General features: G+C 32.3%; 1 protein-coding gene across 1 annotated transcript in view; it reads left to right on the top strand.

Moving 5' to 3' along the window:
- The window catches only part of ANKEF1 (ankyrin repeat and EF-hand domain containing 1), a 73,741-nt gene that overhangs the window by 47,153 nt on the left and 6,919 nt on the right, over positions 1–19,669 (top strand). The window contains exons 6-8 of the mRNA XM_007476688.3: positions 13,852–14,674; positions 17,275–17,501; positions 18,739–18,902. Of these exons, the coding sequence (XP_007476750.3) occupies positions 13,852–14,674; positions 17,275–17,501; positions 18,739–18,902 (1,214 nt within the window). The remainder of the gene's footprint in view (positions 1–13,851; positions 14,675–17,274; positions 17,502–18,738; positions 18,903–19,669) is intronic.

The following is a 19,669-nucleotide window of genomic DNA, read 5'->3' as shown; positions in this document are numbered from 1 at the left end:
AAATTTGTTCTCTGTTTCATTAAGCCATTGGCCTGTTAGAGCAAAAAAAAATCAAAATCAGTATTAAATTAAAAGAAAAAAATGAAAAGATATTAGGTTCAGTTAAGCAACTTTTACCTGACCTATCCAAACAAAAAAGGAAGAGAGATGACAAAAGCGAGTAACACTTGTTTAGAATGTAAACTTATTTGCAAAATGTTATAGAATAAGATTATGGAAGACTTGTATTAGCTAGCATCTGCACAAAATAATATTATGTGTTAGATAAAAAAAAACAAATTTACAAAAAGGTTGACAAAGATATATGTTTGTTAACTCAAAAAAATCACACATATTTAATTTATTAGATGACAATTTCACCTTAAAGAATTTCTTTTAAAAAGCTGTCTGCCATTTATGTTTCAATATCATGCATCTTTTACTAAAAGTTTCAACAGGAATGATGGCTTTGCTTGCTCCCAATTATTAATAGCATATAAGGCATAAAAAGATGTTAGATGCTTTTTTTGAAGGATAGCCAGTACAAGGACTAAAAGGGAGATATCTTGTATAAATAGTGAGATTTTTCAGATGCTTTTTAAATGGATGATGTGCTAATTGCATTAAGCTTAGGAATACTGCATAACCTCCAAAAATGAGTTTCATGATTACTGAACAGAATCTTACCTAAGTATCAATATGCATGGGGAGAGCAGATAGTAGGATTCCTTGATAAATCTAACTGCCCACCTGAGGGAAAGGTAGATAAAGGAAGACTATTGTCCAGATTTTGATAAGCTGTTTGGATGGGAAGCCCATGGAGCTGTTTGATTAGTACATACCTTGAAAACAAAGCTGAACCTAAAGTGGAAATGGAGGAAAATGAGGGCTGAATTGCATTTGTAATACTGTGTAGTGCTTTAAATGATACTAAATATTTCTCTGAAAGAAAAGCTCATCTTTAATTTAATCTGGTTGTGCTAAGTGGCTGGTTAGAATAGAATGTCAAAATCTGAAGAATTCACAATATAGATCATCTAATAAGGAATGAAAAGATATATGGTATTCCTGTTATATCAGCTGATTTGGAGAAAAGTACAATAGATGTTCTCCTGTGGAATATTTATTAGAGGACAAGGACAAGAATCATGGAAAAGGATAAAGGTCAAAGAAAGATTATATTCTATATCATTGCAAGAAGTATGAACATTGATGACTTCAGAGATGCACAGAAATAGTGAAGTATGATTTCCTTATACTTGATATGTTAGCCAACAAAGCAAATTCTCAATTAATTGTCCTTGGAATTTACTGTCTTTCACAATTGTTTTATTCTGTATTTTGTGTCTTGTTTTCACCTGTTCTAGGGCTTTTATAGTTATGATTTGCCCATTCTCCTAAGAGTGCTGCATTACACAGTAGTATTATACTGATTTCTTCTTCCATTGATTCTGACTTTTAAAAAAGAAATCTAAAAGAGATGTGTTGGACCAATTTTATGATGACTTTAGTGACTTAAAAGTTCTCTATCAGAATCCACTATAATGGAATACTACCGTGCTATAAGAAACAAAAAGCAGAATTATTTTAGAAGACCCTAGAAAGAATCAGATGAACTGATGCAAAGAAGTGAGCAGAACCAGGAGAACATTGTACAGAAAAATTTGCTTTGTTTTTGTGCTTTTTAAATTTAAACTTGTTTGTTACATTAAAATACATAGTTAATTCCCTCTCTCCCATCCCTGTCACTAGAGAAGGTATAATTTGACAAAAAGATATGTGTGTGTGTATATATATATATATATATATATACATATATATAAAACTATGTCTTGCTTATTTCTATTTATCAATTATTTCTCTGGAGGTAGACATACACAATTCATTCAAACAATATTTCTGTTGCTACATATAATATTCTATTGGTTTTGCTTATTTTATTCTTCATAATTTCATGTAGTTCATTCCATGTTTTCCCAAAATTAACCTGATCCTCATTTCTTAATGGTGCAATAGCATTCCAAGACAATCATATGCCATAATTTGTTTAGCCAATTTCCAATTGAAGGACATCAGTTTCTAGTTTTTTGCCACCACAACGAGACCTGCTATAAATATTTTAGAACACATAGGGTTTCCCCCCACTTATTCTAGATAATCTTAGTAAATAAACCCAATAGTGGTATTTCTTTCTAAAAAAACTACATACTCTTTGAGCTTTATAACTTTATAACTCTTTGAGCATAATTCCAGAATGCTTTCCAAAATGGTTGAATCAGTTTACAGTTCCACCAATAGTGTACTAGTGTTCTCATTATTCCACAACCCCTCCAACATTCGTCATTTTGTTCTTTCATCATTTTAGCCAATCTGATATATGTGAGATATCTCAGAGTTTTGATTTATGTTTTTCTAATGAATAATAATTTAATATATATTTTACATAGTTAAATATAGCTTTGATTTCTTCATCCAAAAATTGGCTGTTCTCATCCTTCAACTCTTTGTAAATTGGGCAATTGCTTATATTCTTATATAGTTGGCAAAGTTCCCTCTGTATTTTAGATATGAGACCTCTTTCACAGAAACTGTCTATAATTTTCCCTCTAATTTACTACTTTTTCTCCTAACCTTGGCTACATTAATTCTATTTATACAAAAGCTTTTTAGTTTAACATATTCAAAATTATCCATTTGACATCTCACATTGCAATCTATCTTTTGTTATTCATACAATCTTCATCTATCCATAAATCTGATAGGTAATATGTTCCCAGTTATGCTCATGTATCCATTTTGATCTTATCTTGGTTAATGGTATAAATGTTGGTTTATATTTAATTTCTGTCAGATTGCCAGAATTTGGAACTCAACAGTGTTTTTAAAATAAATGTTAAAAATTGTTTTTACATGTAATGGGGGAAATAAAATATTATTTAAATATTCTTCAATAACTGAAATTTCCTTTGCTTTTTTATTTTTTAAATGCTATTTCCTTAATTAATATCTTATTCTCTCTTCTAGCCACTCCATGCCTCATGCTCCATTGAATAAAACCAAATTCCTTAATGGTTATGCAGAGTCAAAAAAAAATATTTATTTGGCCTTATTCAAAAAATAAAATTCTCATGCTGCAAACTGTATCCATTACCACTCTGTCAGGATATCAGTAGCATGTTTAATCATTAATCCTTTGGAAACATCAATCATCTGGAATCAATGATATAGTTATTGTATTGATCAGAGCTTTTAAAGCTTTCAAAACTGTTTGACTTTACAGTCTTATTCTTATTGTATGAATTGTTCTCTTTATTTTGCTTGTTTTATTCTCAATTAGCTTTTAAGAAACATTTTTACCTTCCATCTTAGAATCAATACTGTGTATTGGTTATAAGGCAGAAGAGTGGTAGGCAATGGTGCTCAAGATATTTGCCAAAGCACACACAGCTAGGAAATGCCCCAGACCAGATCTGAACTCAGGACTTCCCATCTCTAGGCCTGGCTCTGAATCCACTGAGCCACTTAGATGCCCCCCTCATCAATTTTAAAAATTGTTAAAACTATTGTTATAATACAGTTGTTTTCTAGAATTTCTTACTTCATTTTCATCAGTTCATACAAGGCTCCCTGTGGCACTTTGAAATCATCTATTTATTCAGTTCTTACAGTATAGAAGTATTCCAGTATATTCATGTATCATAGTTTATTCATCCATTCCTCAATTGTTGGACATCCTCTTAGTTTCTAATTTGTTTTTGTTTCCCACCAAAAAAGAGGTTCTAAAAATATTATACATATAAGACATTTTTCCTTTTTTGATTTCTTTGGACATAGGACTAGCAGTAGAATAACTGAGTCAGTCAAAAGACATACATTATTTAATAACTTTTTATATAGAAATTAAATTTATTTTCTACATTGGTAGAACAAGTTCACAATTTAACCAACAGTGCATAAATGTATTTGTTTTCCCACAGACCTTCCAACATATGTTGCCTTACATTTTTGTCATTTTTGCCAAATATATGTGAGGTGGAACTTCAGAACTGTTTTATTTTGCATTTTTCTTAATATTAGTGATTTAGGGCATTTTTTATAAATCAAAAGATATATTGGGTTTCTTCTCTTGAGAACTGTCTGTTTATATCTTTACATTATTTATCAATTGGAGGATGGCTCTTATATGTATAAATTTGAAATATGCACACACATATGTAGAGAAATAAAATATATCTATATAATATATATGCACATATATGCATGCATACATATATATATAGTGAGACCTTTATCAGAGAAACTTTCAAAAATATTTTTCAGTAGCTAATCATTTCCCTTTAGATTTTTGCTTCATTGGATTTGTTTATTCAAAATATTGTAAATTTAATTACCTTCCATATTCTTCTGTAACTTTTATTAGGTCATGAACTATTTTCATATTCCTAGTTCTTATTGGTAATTTCTTCATTGCTCTTCTAATTGTGTTAGGATATCATTCTTTATGTCTATGTCATGTACTCATTTGGAGATTATCTTCAAATGTGGTGGAAGATGAGGGTCTAAACCTAATTTCTGCTAAAATATTTTTCAGATTACCCAATAGTTTTTGTCAAATTTCCCTGAAATCTAGTCCCTATCCCGAAATCTAGAATCTCTGGTTTCACTGAACACTAGACTACTAAATTCATTTGCATCTGTCTATTGCATCCCTAATCTGTTTTGTTGATCAATTTGTTTTTTAAACTACTGCCAAATTGTTTTGATTATTATTACTACGGTATAGTTTCATCTGGTACTGCTAGATTCCCTTCTTTCCCAGTTTTCATTATTTCCCTTGAGATTTGTTTTAATTTTTTTATCCAATATGAATTTTATTATTTTTCTAGTTTATGCAATATTTCTTCAATAGTTTGATTAATGTGGCAATAAATAAATAATTTAGATAGTATTGCCATTTTGCCATGTTCTATTCATGAGAAATTAATAGTTCTACAATTATTTAAGTTTGTCTTTCTGTCAAGACTATTTTGTACTTGTATTCACTTTGTTCTTATATGTGACTAGCAAAGAAATTCTCATATATTTTGTAATTTCTGCAGATAAATGGTGTTTCTTTTTTTATTTCTTCCTGCTACATTTTATTAGCAATGTTTGGAGATGCTGATAATTTATGTGGGCTTTTTTATATCATACAAATTTGTTGAAATTGTTTATTGTTTCAACTAATTTTTTAGTTAATTCTTTAGGATTTTCTCATTAAACCATTATATCTACAGAAAGTGATAATTGTTTGCTCTTTACCTATTCTATTCTTTTAATTTCCTTTTCTTGTCTTATGTGGGTATAGGTAGCATTTCTAGCACTATACTAAATAGTAATGGTAATAATAGATATCCTCGATTTATAAGCAACCTTATTTGAAAGTCCACTAGTTTGTCCTCATTACAGATAATGATGGATCTTGGTTTTACATAGATACTACATGTCATATTTAGAAAAGATGCATTGATTTCTATGCTTTCTAGCCCCCCTCCCCCAGCCTCCATAGGAATGGGTGCTAAAAGCTTTTTTTGAATTTATTGATAAAATTATATTATTTTTATTGTTCTCATTAGTATGATCAATTTATGTTTATAGTTTTCTGAATATTAAAGCAACCCAGAATTTTTGATTCTGAATAATGATTTGATTCTGAATAAATGCAACCAGGTCATAGGGTATAATCTTTGTGAGATATTTCTATAGTCTTTCTAATATTTATTTCAAATTTTGCATTGATATTCATTTGAGATATCAGTCTCCAATTTTATTTCTGTTTTGATGACCACTGATTTAGGGATTAAAACTATACATTCACATTAGAGAAGGAATTTGAGAGGATCCCTTTTATCCTTAACTATTTTTCTGAAAGTTTTTTGGTATTAGAATTAATCATTCTTGAATTATTTTGTGAATTTGCTTATGAATTCATTTGGTCCTGGGTTTTTTCTTTTTTGGGAGAGCTCATTGATTGCATGTTTAATTTCTTTTATTAAATTTTCTTTTTTTTCCTGAGTCTGGTCCTCTATTTCTTGTCATTTTTTCTGGTAATTTAAGTTTTTAATAAATATTCATTTCATTTGGATGATCAGTTTAGCATATGATTGAGCAAAATAGTTTCTAATAATTTATTTTATCCATTGATTGTAATTCATCTATAAGATTTTAATACTGGCAGTTGATTTTCTATCTTTTCTAAAAATATAATTAGCTTATTACAGCTATTTTATAGTTCTTTTTAAGCAGTTCCTTGTTTTACTTATTTTATTTAAAGGTATTTTATTGCTTTCAGTTTTGTAAATCTCTTTGATTTTTAGGATTTCTACTTTGGAGCTTTATTCAAGAGTTTTTAAAAGAATTTAGTTACCTGGACAATTTGTTAATTTCTTTTGTCAATTAAAGTACTTAGAAATATAAATATTCCCTTGAGTACTTCTTTGCCTGAAACTCCAAAATATTTGGTGTCTCCAGGTTGTTATTCTTTTAAATGAAAATTTTGTTTCTATAATTTATGTTTGGAACACTCATTTTTTTAGGTTTGAGTTATTTAGATCTAAGTGATTTTAATCATTTCTTCATTGTTCCTTATTGAATAAAACTTTTATCACATTGTAATCTATAAAATATATTTAATATTACTGGCTTACAGCATTTGGTTTTTATGCTCTAATACACTATCAGTTTTTGTAAAATTGTCATATACAGCTGAGATATATGTAAGTCTCTATTATTCCCATTCAATAAGCTCCAGAAAATTTTCATATCTCACTTTCCAAAAATTGTATTTGCCTTCATATTCTTTGTTCATTTAAGGTAGATTTATCTAGTTCTGAAAGGAGTAATTTGAATTCTTCCAATATTACAATTTTATTGTCTCTCTCTCTATGTTATTTAACTTTTCCTTTAATTATAGATTCTATGGCATTTAGTGCATATATACTTAGTATTGATATTAATTCATTGTCTGTGATACCTATTAGCAAAATGTGATTTCCTTTTTATCTTATATCACTTATATTATCTATTTTTGTTGTTTTATTGTATAGCATCCTTATTGTTATTCCTGCTACTTTTTTTCAATTAAAGCATAATTGATTTTGTTCTAGCTCCTTATTTTAACCCCATTTTGTTTCATGTATGTTTCTTGTAAACAGCATGATAGATTCTGCTTTCTAAGCCTTTTTGCTATCCTTTTACATATTATGAGTGAGTTTATCCAATTTGAATTCACAGATATGATCATTAATTGTGTATTTTTGCCCATTCTAGTCAAATACACTCTTTCTTCTCTTTTTTCCCTTTTCTTTCTTTATAAAGAAAAAGAGACTCATGCTCTAGGTTTGTTGCAATGTTTATAATTCTCTGCTTATCTTCTCTTCGCCTTATCCAGAGAACAAAGATAGACTTCCTTTATTTCCTTTTAAAGTTTCTGGTACAGCCACCCTCCTTAGTTAAAGTTTATTTTACTTAGAACTGACCCTTCCCTTAATTTACTGCCCCTTTTATCCCACTCCCTGCCTCTCCCATCTCTCCTATTTTCCTTTTGAGTGAAGTGTTTTCCTTTAGAGTTAGATTCAAATGTCCCTCATTTCCCTAACTCTTTCCTCCTGCTCATAAATATTTTTTACTTTTGTACTCGTTATGTGAGATAATTTTTTCCCCTTTCCCTAACCCCCAGTGTATTTTTTTCCTCTGCCTTTTCATTCTTCTTTTATGATCATTAAGACATAACTCAACTTTGTTGAACAGTGTTCAAATATTCTCTTATTAGACCCCTTCCATGACCAATGGTAATGATGGTTCAGAAAGGACACCCCTATCATCTCTTCATATTAGAATGTAAATTATTTCTTTGTTTAATCTCTTATAATTGTTCATTTATATTTTTATTTTTATATTTCTCTTGACTCTTATGTTTTCCCTTCTAAGCAACTCTGGTCATCTTTTATTAGAATTTCTTGGAAGTCCTCTATTTCAGTGAAAGGTCCATTTTCAGTACCAGTGAAGGCAAACAAGGTAGTAGTAGCCTCCTAGTGTGACTAGAGAAAGGCCAAAGACAATGGTAGTCTGCAAAGTTCTATATCCAGAGGAGTACCTACAAGAAAGCCCCTTGGTGGCCTGCAAACTCAAAGATATGTAGAAACCCACAGCATGGTCCTTTGGAAGGCCTGGGGAGAAATAGCAACTAGCATGAGGTGTCAATGCTCAAACTGGGACAGCCCAGCTCCAAAGGGCTACACATTTCCTAGCAGTCTTTGTTAAGGTGCAGTAAAGGGTCATGAAGTAACAACATTCTGAATCTCATAAATGCAAGGAGGAGGAGGAGGAGGAGGAGGAGATCAGTGCAAGAGCCCAGGTGACTCTAGGCAACACCAAGCAGGACCAAACATACCACATAAAAATCATAGCAAACTCCAATTCAGGAAATAAAAATGGAAAAATGAATTAACTAAAGACACTGACCAGATCTAGATCTAGAAAAACACCCCAAAGAAGGAAAAACGAATTTATTAAGTACCTAGTATATCTGGGCTTTACAAATATCTCATTTGTTGCTTGCAACAATTCTGGGAGGTAGGTGGTATTATTATTTCCTTTTTACATTTGTGGTAACTGAAGCAAACAGAGATTTAAATGATTTGCTCAGAGGTATAGTTAGTAAGTTTCTAAGACCAGGTTTTAATTAAGGTCTTCCTGACTCCAGACTGAGCACTCTATACATTGTACCACCTGGTCGTTTTATAACAAATTCAAGCAAAGTCTGAAGGGGAAAAAATCAGATTTTTTTTCCACAAATACTACATGAATATCTAGAAGAAATGAAGCAAAATACAAGAAATAAGACAAAAGCTCTGGAGGAAAGAATTTGAATAAATACCATAGAAAAATAAGAAATAAATCTTAAGTTATAATTCTCTGAAACCTAGAATAGACCAAATAGAAATTAATGAGTATGTGAGATAGCAAAGATAATTTAAAAAATCAAAAGATATTTAAAGAGAAGAAAGTATAAAATAGCTGATATAACAAACATAGATGACTTGGAAAACAATTCAAGGAGAGTTTAAGAATTACTGGTCTCTTGAGAAACAATGATTTAAGGGGGGGGAAAGCATGGAGACCATTTTAAAAATCATAAATGCAAATAGTCCAAAACTATTAGAACCAAAGGACAGAGTGAATATATAAAGAACCACAGATTACTTCTTAAATAAAATCCTAAAAGGAAAAGTCCCAGGAATGACATAACCAAAACCTAGAGCTCCCATGATAAAGAAAAATGCTACAACTATCCAGAAAGAAACAGTTCAAGTTCTAAAGAAACACAGGATCATACAAGACCTGGAAGTTTCAACTAGAAATGACAAGATATTTTCTAAGTCATGAAAAGTTTTATATATTAATTGACAGTAGAGGGGAAGTGGACCTTTATTGAGGTAGATGATTTCTAGACCTTTCTGATGAAAAGTTCAGAATATTGGAATTTTGAAATACAAGAGAAACCTAGAAATAAATAACCAAAAAAGCTACTACTTTAGAGAATGCTCAATAGTATGAGCCAAGACAGTGAAATAATAAGTGGAACCAGGACAGCAATTTTTATGACAAAAATATTGAAAACAACACTATTGGAAGAATGCAATTATTCAATAATATTGAAAGAATAAAATTTTAAAGACTTAAGAACTTCAATCGTTTTAATGATTAACTGTATCTCTAGAGGTCCTATGATATTGTATGTTTTCCAACTCCCTGAAATAGAGGTGATGGAATCAAGGTATTGAAAGAAACTGGTTTTTGGACATAACCATTATGTGGATTTGTTTTGCTGTGTTCTTTGTTGCATCAGATTTTTTATGAATATAGGGAATGGTCTGTGATAATTTAAATGCAAAATAAAAAGAACACATTTTTATTCTCTCTTGATATGTGAAGTCTCTTTTTAATCACACATCTGATGATTTTTACCCGATATTTAATATGAAATATATTATATAAATCTTTAATTATGGAACTAAACTCTTTGCAGCATTTAAGGCATTCCCAGCAAGTTTGCAGATGATGCAAAGCTAAGAAGAATACCTAACATATACTATCTGAAAGGATAAGGAGCTAAAAAGATCTTGAGAGAATAGAACATAGAGCTTAAGCTTCAAAGATGAAATCAGTGGATAAATGTAGAATTTTGGGTAAAAAAAAAAAACTTCACAGTACAAGACAATAGTTTGTCTAAATAAGAACTAGAGGTTTTGATGAATAGCAAACTCGATATAAGTCACCAGTGTTGATATTGTATTCAAAAAAGCTAATGTGTTGTTGGACTACTTTGAAATTATAAGCAATTAGGAATATGGAGGTAGCAAATGAGACACATCTCCTTGTACTCCACAAGGCCAGGTTCCTCTGTGTTGCTCTATAACCTTTTCTTGAAGCTAGGTAGTGCAGTGAATAGAATAGAGTAAGAAGGATCTTAATTCAAATCCACTTTCATACACTTATTAACTCATATGACCCTGGGCAAGTCATTTAATAAATATTGGTTTGCCTTGGTGTTCTCATCTGAAGAATAGGAGAAAATAGTACCTAATCCATGGGGTTGTGAGGATCAAATGAGATATTTGTAAAGTTCTTAGAACAGTTTCTGGCACATAGTAGGTGCTTGATAAAGGGCTTATTTTCTTCCTTCCTTGACCTGGTGTACAGCCAGGTCTTTCAATCTTCTTTCAATCCCTATGGTGGAATACCTCTTTCAATCATTCCTGACTAGACCCTATCCTCAGTAGGATGTTCTCTCTCTCTCTCTCCTTATTCCTTATTCCTCTCTCTCTCTCTCTCAATCTCTCTCCTCCCCTCATTCTCTGACTTTCAGCTCAGTTCCCCAGCTTTTTTAATTTAAAAAATATAAAAATTAATTTGTTAATTAACATTTCAAGGTACCTACTTGTTTTCCCCCTCCCCAGATTAGAGAAGACATAACAAAAAGATATATTGAACTATTCCTGTATCACTAAAACTATGTTTTGCTTATTTCTATTTATCAGTTCTCTCACTTGAAGCAGACACATATGTTAATTCTTCAGACAATATTTCTGTTGCGATATATAATGAATGCTCTTTCTGCTTGTTTCACTCTTCAAAATTTCATGCACATTTTTTCATGTTTTAAAAAATTTTACCTGCTCATAATTTCTTATGGAACAATAATATTCTCTCATAATCATATGCCACAACCTATTAGCCACTCCCCAATTGTTGAGCATCCCCTCAATTTCCTTTTTTGCTGCTTTTCTCTCCCCTATATTGGATTCATTTCTGTCAATGTAAAGAATCTTATGCTACAGTAGCACTTTTCATCTCTTTACCAATACTTAACATGCCATCTATGACTTAAAAAATAGATTTTCTGAGGTACTTTTGCTTAATTTCACCATCTTGTAATCTGTTTGGTGAGGTATGCCATTCTACCTTAGCTAGACCTCAGATGTCAGCTATAAATTGATCATCAGGTCTATACTTTAAAATTTTATAACTTTCATAGAGCCTACTAGTGCAAAGTCTTCAAGAACCCATGGTCAATCCCATGCCATAATACAAATCAGAATAAATCTTTAGTGGACGTTTTTTTGAGGAGTAAAACCTAGATTCTAATTCATAGACATTTTTTCTTGAATATATTATTTGCTATAACAAAGCATTTTTAATACATGCCTTTTCAGCTTACCACTTTGGGGAAAAGTATTCTTGAGAATTGAACTGTAGAGAATCTCTCTCTTTTACCATTCCTTTTGTGGAATGTTCTCATTTCCTCCTCTATTCCAACTAATTTCTTTGGTCAAAACCTACAAAGTTCAAAAGTTCTACTTTCCAAAGCTCCAGTCCTCATATCACCAATTATCTACTGGACATTGATATCTCAAATTTGGCTTGTCCAAAACAGAATTCATTAACTTTCCCCAACAAACTGACTACCCTTCAGAACTTACATATTTAGGTCAAAGGCATCACTAGGCATCCAGTTACCCAGTTTCATACTCTCAATGATACCCTCATCTCCCTTTCACTCACCTCATCCATTATTCAATAAGTTTCTGGATCTTTCTATCACCACAATATTTTTAATTTAAATTTTTTACATTAAAGAAGGCATAATTTGACAAAAATCTATATGTACACATAAAACTTAATTCTGTTTGTCATTTCTTTCTCCATAGGTGGACATACACAAGACATTCTTCAAACATTATTTCTATTGCTGTATATAATCTTCTCTTGGTTCTACTAATTTCACTCTTCATAATTTTATTCTTTCCATGCTTTTCCAAAATTAACTTGTTCATTATTTCTTATAAAACAGTAGTATTCCATCACAATCATATGCCACAACTTGTTTAGCCATTCCCCAATTGATGAGCATCCCCTCAATTTCTCATTCTTGGCTACTACAAAGAGAGCTGTTGTTAATATTTCAGAAAACATAGGTTCTTTTGCTTTTTATCTGATCACCATAGGAAGTAAATATAATAGTGGCATAGTATTAGTATTTCAAAACAAAACAAAAGCAATAATTCTTGCAAAGCTCCTCTTGGCTCCATTTATATAGTTGCCACCCTAGTTTAGGATTTCCCTATCATTTGCCTGCATGATTGTAATAGTCTCCTAATTGAACTCTCCCCTCTTGAATCCGTCTTCCACAAAATTACCTGACTGATTTTTCTGAAAAGTGAGTCTGAGCAAGTTACTCCTCTATTTAATAAACTGTAATAGTTCTCTCATATTTGTAAATTCTGCGTTTCATTTAAAAGTCCTTTACAACCTTGCCCAATTTACCTTTCCAGCTTTATTACTGTCTACACACAATACAATCTAGCCAAATTAGCCTTGATATTCTTCATACATGACATTGAACCTTTTGTCTTCACATTTTTCCCCGGGTTGTCCCCATACCTAGAATACGCTCCTTCCTCACCTCCATTTTTCAGAATCCCTAGTTTCAGAATCCCTAGTTTAAGCGCTACCTTCTACGTGAGACATTTCATCATTATTCCTATTGGCTAGTGCCCCTCCCCAAAAATGCCTTGTATCTATTTAATATTTATTTTGTATAGACTAATAGATATTCCTGTTGTCTTATTGGCTAGACTGCAAATTCCCTGAAGTCAGGGACTTTTCACTTTTATATTTATATCTTTAATGTCTACCTCAGTGCTTGGCATGTAATAGGTGGCTGACAAATGCTTGCTGATTGATTGTTATTGGAGGTATGAATATCTAAGAAAAAAATACTGTATCAAGTGATTTTATAGCAGTTTGCTCTGATTTTCTTTACATTTTATGATCTTAATTAACCCCATCCCAATGCCACATCTTGGCATGGAGATACCTTTATTTAGTAGGGCTATTCCTGTCCTACAAAATTGAAAAGGCTCAAGGAAATGAAGGACTGAGATGTATGTTTCTGAGAATATCCTAGCTGAGTTGGAAGACATTCCCATTACTAGGATGGCTGAAACGTGATAGTTATTATATCACAACAATTTTAAAAATGTTTTTACTAAGGTATAGAGGGGTTGTGATCTGAATCCAAGAAGGGATTCCTGTTTCAATCCTATGAAAATGGGAGTGAATAACATTTTATTTCTAATAAAACTTCCTATGTAAATATCTTCAACACTATAGAAGTAACTATTATAATTGTTAGAATTATAAACATAAAATGCAATAATTGTTTGAATAGTGTTAATATTTGTTTTGCAGTGCTTGTAAAGCAAAACAAAAACAAAAACAGTTCTAGTATTTTGCCCAATTAGTAAAGAAATATGTGGGTTTTTTTAGGATGTGATCTAAAATGGAAGAACTTAGAGCACAAGACACCAAGAAATGTTGCTAAAGAATCTGGCTTCAAGGCAGCATCTAAAGAAATACGCAAAGCTGAGCGGCTTGACAAAAAACTATCCAGGCCTGGAGTGAAAAATCCAAATCCACGCTTTGCTGTTAGATTACATGACTGGAGTAATGAACATGAAAAAGAAGTGCGTGAATCACTTGGTTCAATGGACCGTGGTGATGGAACTGTAACTAAAGAAGACTTTGTGTTGACGCTTGCGGACATGCAGACCTTAGCAGACAGTGAGGAATTGCTTCTTATTGCTCAGCTACATGAAAAAATACGAGGGGCAGGTGTTAATATTAATGATTTCATTAAGGGGACCAAATATTTGCAAAAGGCCTTTGTGTTATCATCCTATGGACCTAAGAAAAAGAAGAAGGGAAGGGGTAAGAAAGCCAAGAAAGGCAAGTTTGTCCTTCCTCTTCCAGTATGCTATATTCCTGACAATGTGTTTCAACGTCGAAAGGAAGGTGGGCCACCATATTATATGATTGAAACTTATCACAATCTTTCAGACTTAAATAGGTATAATAGAGATCTTCCACCCAAACATCCCATTCAGGATGATTCTTTCTGGTATATTGATGACCCTGGAAAAACATACTCCAATATTAATTACATCACTAAATCTGGAGATCTGGCATCCCTGAAAAAGGCCTTTGAATCAGGAATACCAGTGGATATGAAGGACAACTTTTATAAAACTCCACTAATGACAGCCTGTGAAAATGGCAACATGGAAGCTGTGAAATTTCTTCTTGAAAGGGGGTATGTTATTTTGTTTGGTGAAGCTTTTATTTTTGTCATCATTCTTCAAAGACCAAAGGAAATTGTGATTAAAAAAATATTCAAATATCAATATTCCACTCTAGAATTTGACTGTTTTGATGAAAGCATCTTATTTTCCAATTCTAGCCCCTATTGGGCCTCCTTTAGGTAATACTTTACTAAGTTCATGAGTGAAAGAGATCCCGTTAGATTCTTTTGCTCTCTAAAGATCTAGAGAGGAACCCTGCTACAAAGCCAAAGGAGAATTCATTCTGGATTTCTCTTGTGATCAGAGGGCTTACTCCACTGTGGAGAAAATAGAATCTCAGCACTCTGGTGGAGGAATCTGCTGTTTGTTGGAAATATCCATTCCCCTCTCATCTCCTTTCCTAGGTTCCATATATAGCAGTAAGGGGAACAAGGATTTAGTTCATCAGGTTTCTAGACCATCCCCTATCCAGTCAGAAAACTACTTGGACTTATAGTTAGCTATAACTAAGTGGTAAGAGATGATATTTTTATTTTTTTATTGAGATACTCCAGTCAATTAAAATAAGATTCAGGCTATGTTTTTTTTAAATCTTTTTGAAGCCTATCTTTTATTTTCAAAGTAGTCTCTCCCTTCGGTTTACTTGAATGAAATCTTGTTGTCCTTGCTGCCTCCCAATACGGCTTTTCAATTTCAAAGATGCCACTAGAGTTATAAGCAGAGTCCCAGGCTTCTTCAGAAGATAAAAGGCGAACAGAAGAAATTTGTATATCAACATATGGTGAAAAGAATACTGGATTTAGATTCAGAAAACTTGGGTTTAAATCCTGGCTCTCCTAGTAATTAGCACCTTTGTGACATTAAATTCTCGGGAGGTTCGACTAGATGGTCTCAAAGGTGGCCTTTTCTAGCACAAAAGCTAATGATCCTAACGGTTCTGCAGTTGAAAATACAGTGGTCAGAGTGGTGACAATAATCCCACTTGCCCATTCTACACTGAGGAGTGTGTACTCGATAGATATTGACTGACTGCTATGTTTCTGAAAAGTGATTCTGAGAACTAAAAGTATGTGAAGTCCTCCCACCTCTCCTGCACCCTTAGAGAGTGCAGGTGACCCTCTCCCACTCCTACTGGTCATTAAAGCCTGTACAAGCACAGCTTGAGCTTGGGCAGGTCCTACTGAGCTGGATAGGCATCAGTTTTAGATTTAGTGATGAAATGGTTGTTATTCAAAGACTAGACAGGCTAGGAGTTAAGTTCCTAGAGGATCATCACCAGGTTAGCTCTGGGATAATGATTTTTAGGATGCACAGTTACTTAATAGCCAACTGATATGATTTGTTGCATTGGAGGGAGGACCATACCCTCAGAATCACTGCTTCCTGAAATACTGAAATAAGAATTACTTTTGGAAAATAAAATGCATTCATATTCTACCTGCCTCACAGCTATATTTTGAGACTCAGATAACATAACAGGCATTAAAGTGCTTTGAAAAAGATAAATAGTATTATGCCATTGATGAAATGCATAATCAACTAGGCAAGAAGGTCTGAGTTCAGCTCCTCCCTCAGACTCTAATTAGCTTTCCAGGCCTCTTATTTACCTTCTTTTAATCTCAGTTTCCTCAGCTACAAAATTGGACTATAGTACACTTACCTCAAAAGTTTGTTGTGAGGATCATTCTAGATAATATGTGTAAAGCACTTTGAAAACTTTAACAATCATAAAAATGTTAGCTCTTACTATAAATTATTTTATATTTAACTTTTATACCTAAAATACTATGGTTAATAACCATGAGGATATTCAGGCATGTTTATTAATAAGAAGTAACTGGTTAGTAGAGAATAGTTTCTTTGCAGACCAAATGTAATCTATTTTACAGTTGCCTTTATGAAAAAATACAAATTTTAAAATATATTTGGGAATTGCCATAAGGAAGAATTATTTTTCAAAAGTAGTTGTGTGTAAAATAAATCTATATCTATGTATGTGTATATGCATATGTAAATGTATGTGTATATATGGCATATGCATGTGTATTACATGCATGCAGATATGTACATATTTGCATACTCACATGCATACTTAAAGCTTAGAGGCAATATAGTGTAGTGAAAATAAATATTGACTTAAAAGTAAAAACAACCAGGTTCTAGTTATAACTTGAAGGACTTAATGGCTTTAAGACTAAAAACAAATCTTTTAATCTCTCTGATCTTGAGTTTCATTATTGGTAAAATGGAAAAAAATATTTATTTTCTTCTCGCCTTTTTGGGTTCTCAGCAAAGTACTTCATAAATCATAAAGCATTATATAAATGTAAGGTGTTGGTAGTTTGTCATGAAGCATAAAGAATAAAGAAAAGGCAAAGAAAGCAAAAATTAAGAGTAGTTAAAAGTACAGAAAATCATAATGTAAATAATGTCTATCAAAATTTGTGGTAAGCTATTTCATTCATAACAAATTCCCTAGTTTGAAGAAGTTTCATAAAAATTGGATAAAATAATACTATCTTGAAAATTCAACTTGAATTTTATTTTAAAGAAAAGTTACTTGAAAGCTACCCAGTACCATTTATTAATATATCTTTCTTTTTTTTAATAGGGCTGATGTTAATGCAACAGATAATTTCTTGTGGACTCCACTCCATCATGCATGCCATGCAGGTCAACAAGATATTGTTGAATTTCTTATTGAAAATGGAGCCATAATAGATGCACCTTCAATCAATAATTCCACACCTTTAATGAGAGCTATTGAAAGCTGCAGACTGGATACTGTACGATATTTAATTGAATTAGGTGCTAAATTTCAGGCTACAAACAGAAAAGGTATGTTAGAGAAATGGATTTGGAATGAGAGTCAATCATAAATAATAGTATTCAAGACATCTAGCTTTTTATTGCTATAAAGCTACATTTCAGCAACTTCTTGACCATGGATACAAACATGATCACCTGAAATCTGTAGCTTCGTTTTATATGAAATGGAGTCTAAGGTTTCAATGGACTCTAGTTTCCTTGTAAAGGATGGCAAAGGATTGACTTGAGTTGGGACCATTGTTGGCTATAAGAATCCAAGGGAAGGACTCCTGAGGTATTCCACACCATAGATAAATATAAATCAGAATTTAGGGCTAATTCCTTTGAAAGCAAAGACCATATTATAAATCTAAAATAGTATATTTGGTATCTTTATATCTGTGATAGTATTCATCTATGTCCCAAGCATAGATGAATAAAAGAAACTTACTCTTGTTTAAGAGATGAATTATTCCCTAGTTACTGATAGTCTTTGTAACCTTTGTTAAGTTCTATAAAAGTATCACAGATGAGCCCAGTTCGGCAATGTTGTGGCAGCAGTTGGGTGAACAGAATAGTCACTGAACACATTCAGTCATCCTCACTCCCAAACCCACACTTCTGTCCCTGAGCTCTAACAATGGCGCACGTAGATGAGGCACCATAAAATGTGGCAACATGCCTAGTAGGGAAGTCAGCCTGATATACTGGAAAAGGCTCATGGTTTGGCATCAGAAGACATAGGTTTAGATTTTTACTCTTACTAGACCTTTGGCTAGTGCCTTCCATTTTTTGACCTTAGTGTCTTCATCTATGAAATGAAGGGGGTTGGACAAAGTTATCTCTAAGGTGGCAATCTCAACATCTTATAATTCTTTAGGAGATTTCAGCCACCATAGTTAAGAGTACAGTGTGTAATATATCAGTATTTAACAGTCTGCATTTTGGAGACATCTTTTCAAAGAAAGGTCAGATCAAAAAATCAAATCACATCACAATCACATCAAAAAACAAAAAGGATGGGGGAAAATAAGACTAGTTGTTTTTATTGATATCAATAAGTGATCTTTTAAATGTATTTTAATTTAGTAAATTCAAGGAACTATGCAGTATAGTAGAAAGAGCTCTTGAATGAAGAGATTTGATCTTTAAGAGCTGCTCTAACGCTAACATCCTAGGAACCATACAAGATGAATGTTACAAAGGGTTTTTTGGTATGACTGATATTTTATTTAACTCCCCTTGACTACTGTCATTTTTCAAACAGGACAAAATGCTTTGGATATTGCCAAAGCCTATGCTGACTACAGAATAATTGAGTATATCCAAGACAAGATGGATCGTTTGCCAAAAACAGTAGAACCTAAAGGAAAGGGTAAACAGAAGGCATCTCCTAAAGCCGGGACTCCAGCTGGCGAAATTAAAGAAGAGGTGAGAAAAAAAAATGTATAAATGCCTATCACCATGGAAGAATTTGTATAGCATTAATGGTATTCTTTATGTTATGCTTTAGAAATAATGTGTGTAATCACAATTTATAATTCTGTTGAAAAGTAGAAGAAATAAAAATTTAGGATTCAGTATTACTGGACATCCTCAGGGCAAAAAGAAACTATACATATTGCTAGGTCTTTAAACATAAAATGGAGAAAACCATACTGGCATTCACCTTTCTCCTAAGGTTCTCTTTGATATTATTATTATCCATTCATTCAGCCCTCTAACAAAGTATATGTTAATTGGTAAAAAAAATTCTAGAAATGTTAAAAACATGCTAGAATTAGCTAGTGCGTTTTTTAAAAATCCACTTTGAATTCTAAATGTTTCAAACTAAATATCAACCTGGTTCAAGAACAAACAGAAAATATTCTTATTAGGAATCACAAAAAGGATTATATAGCTTCTTTTAGTCCTATAATGGCTCATTATTTCTTTAAGATATATTGATAATATTCCACTAAACCTGAACTCTCAGGTTTACAGGTGTGAGATCCTCTAAGCACACAACATAAACATTGTTACCACAGTAAGAGGTGGTTCGTTAATTAAAGGTTCGTTGTCAACCTGGTGTGATGCCTCTAAAGGAATGTAACAAGAATCTATTCAAGGCTCTAGGCTGTTTAATATAGTTGTAATGGCATCAGGAACCAGAAAGATCTGGGGAAGGTTTGAACAATGGGATGAATCTAATGAGAATA

The sequence above is a fragment of the Monodelphis domestica genome, chromosome 1 (assembly GCF_027887165.1).
Source record: "Monodelphis domestica isolate mMonDom1 chromosome 1, mMonDom1.pri, whole genome shotgun sequence".
NCBI lineage: Eukaryota > Metazoa > Chordata > Mammalia > Didelphimorphia > Didelphidae > Monodelphis > Monodelphis domestica.
This window is presented reverse-complemented; position numbering and strand designations above follow the sequence as displayed.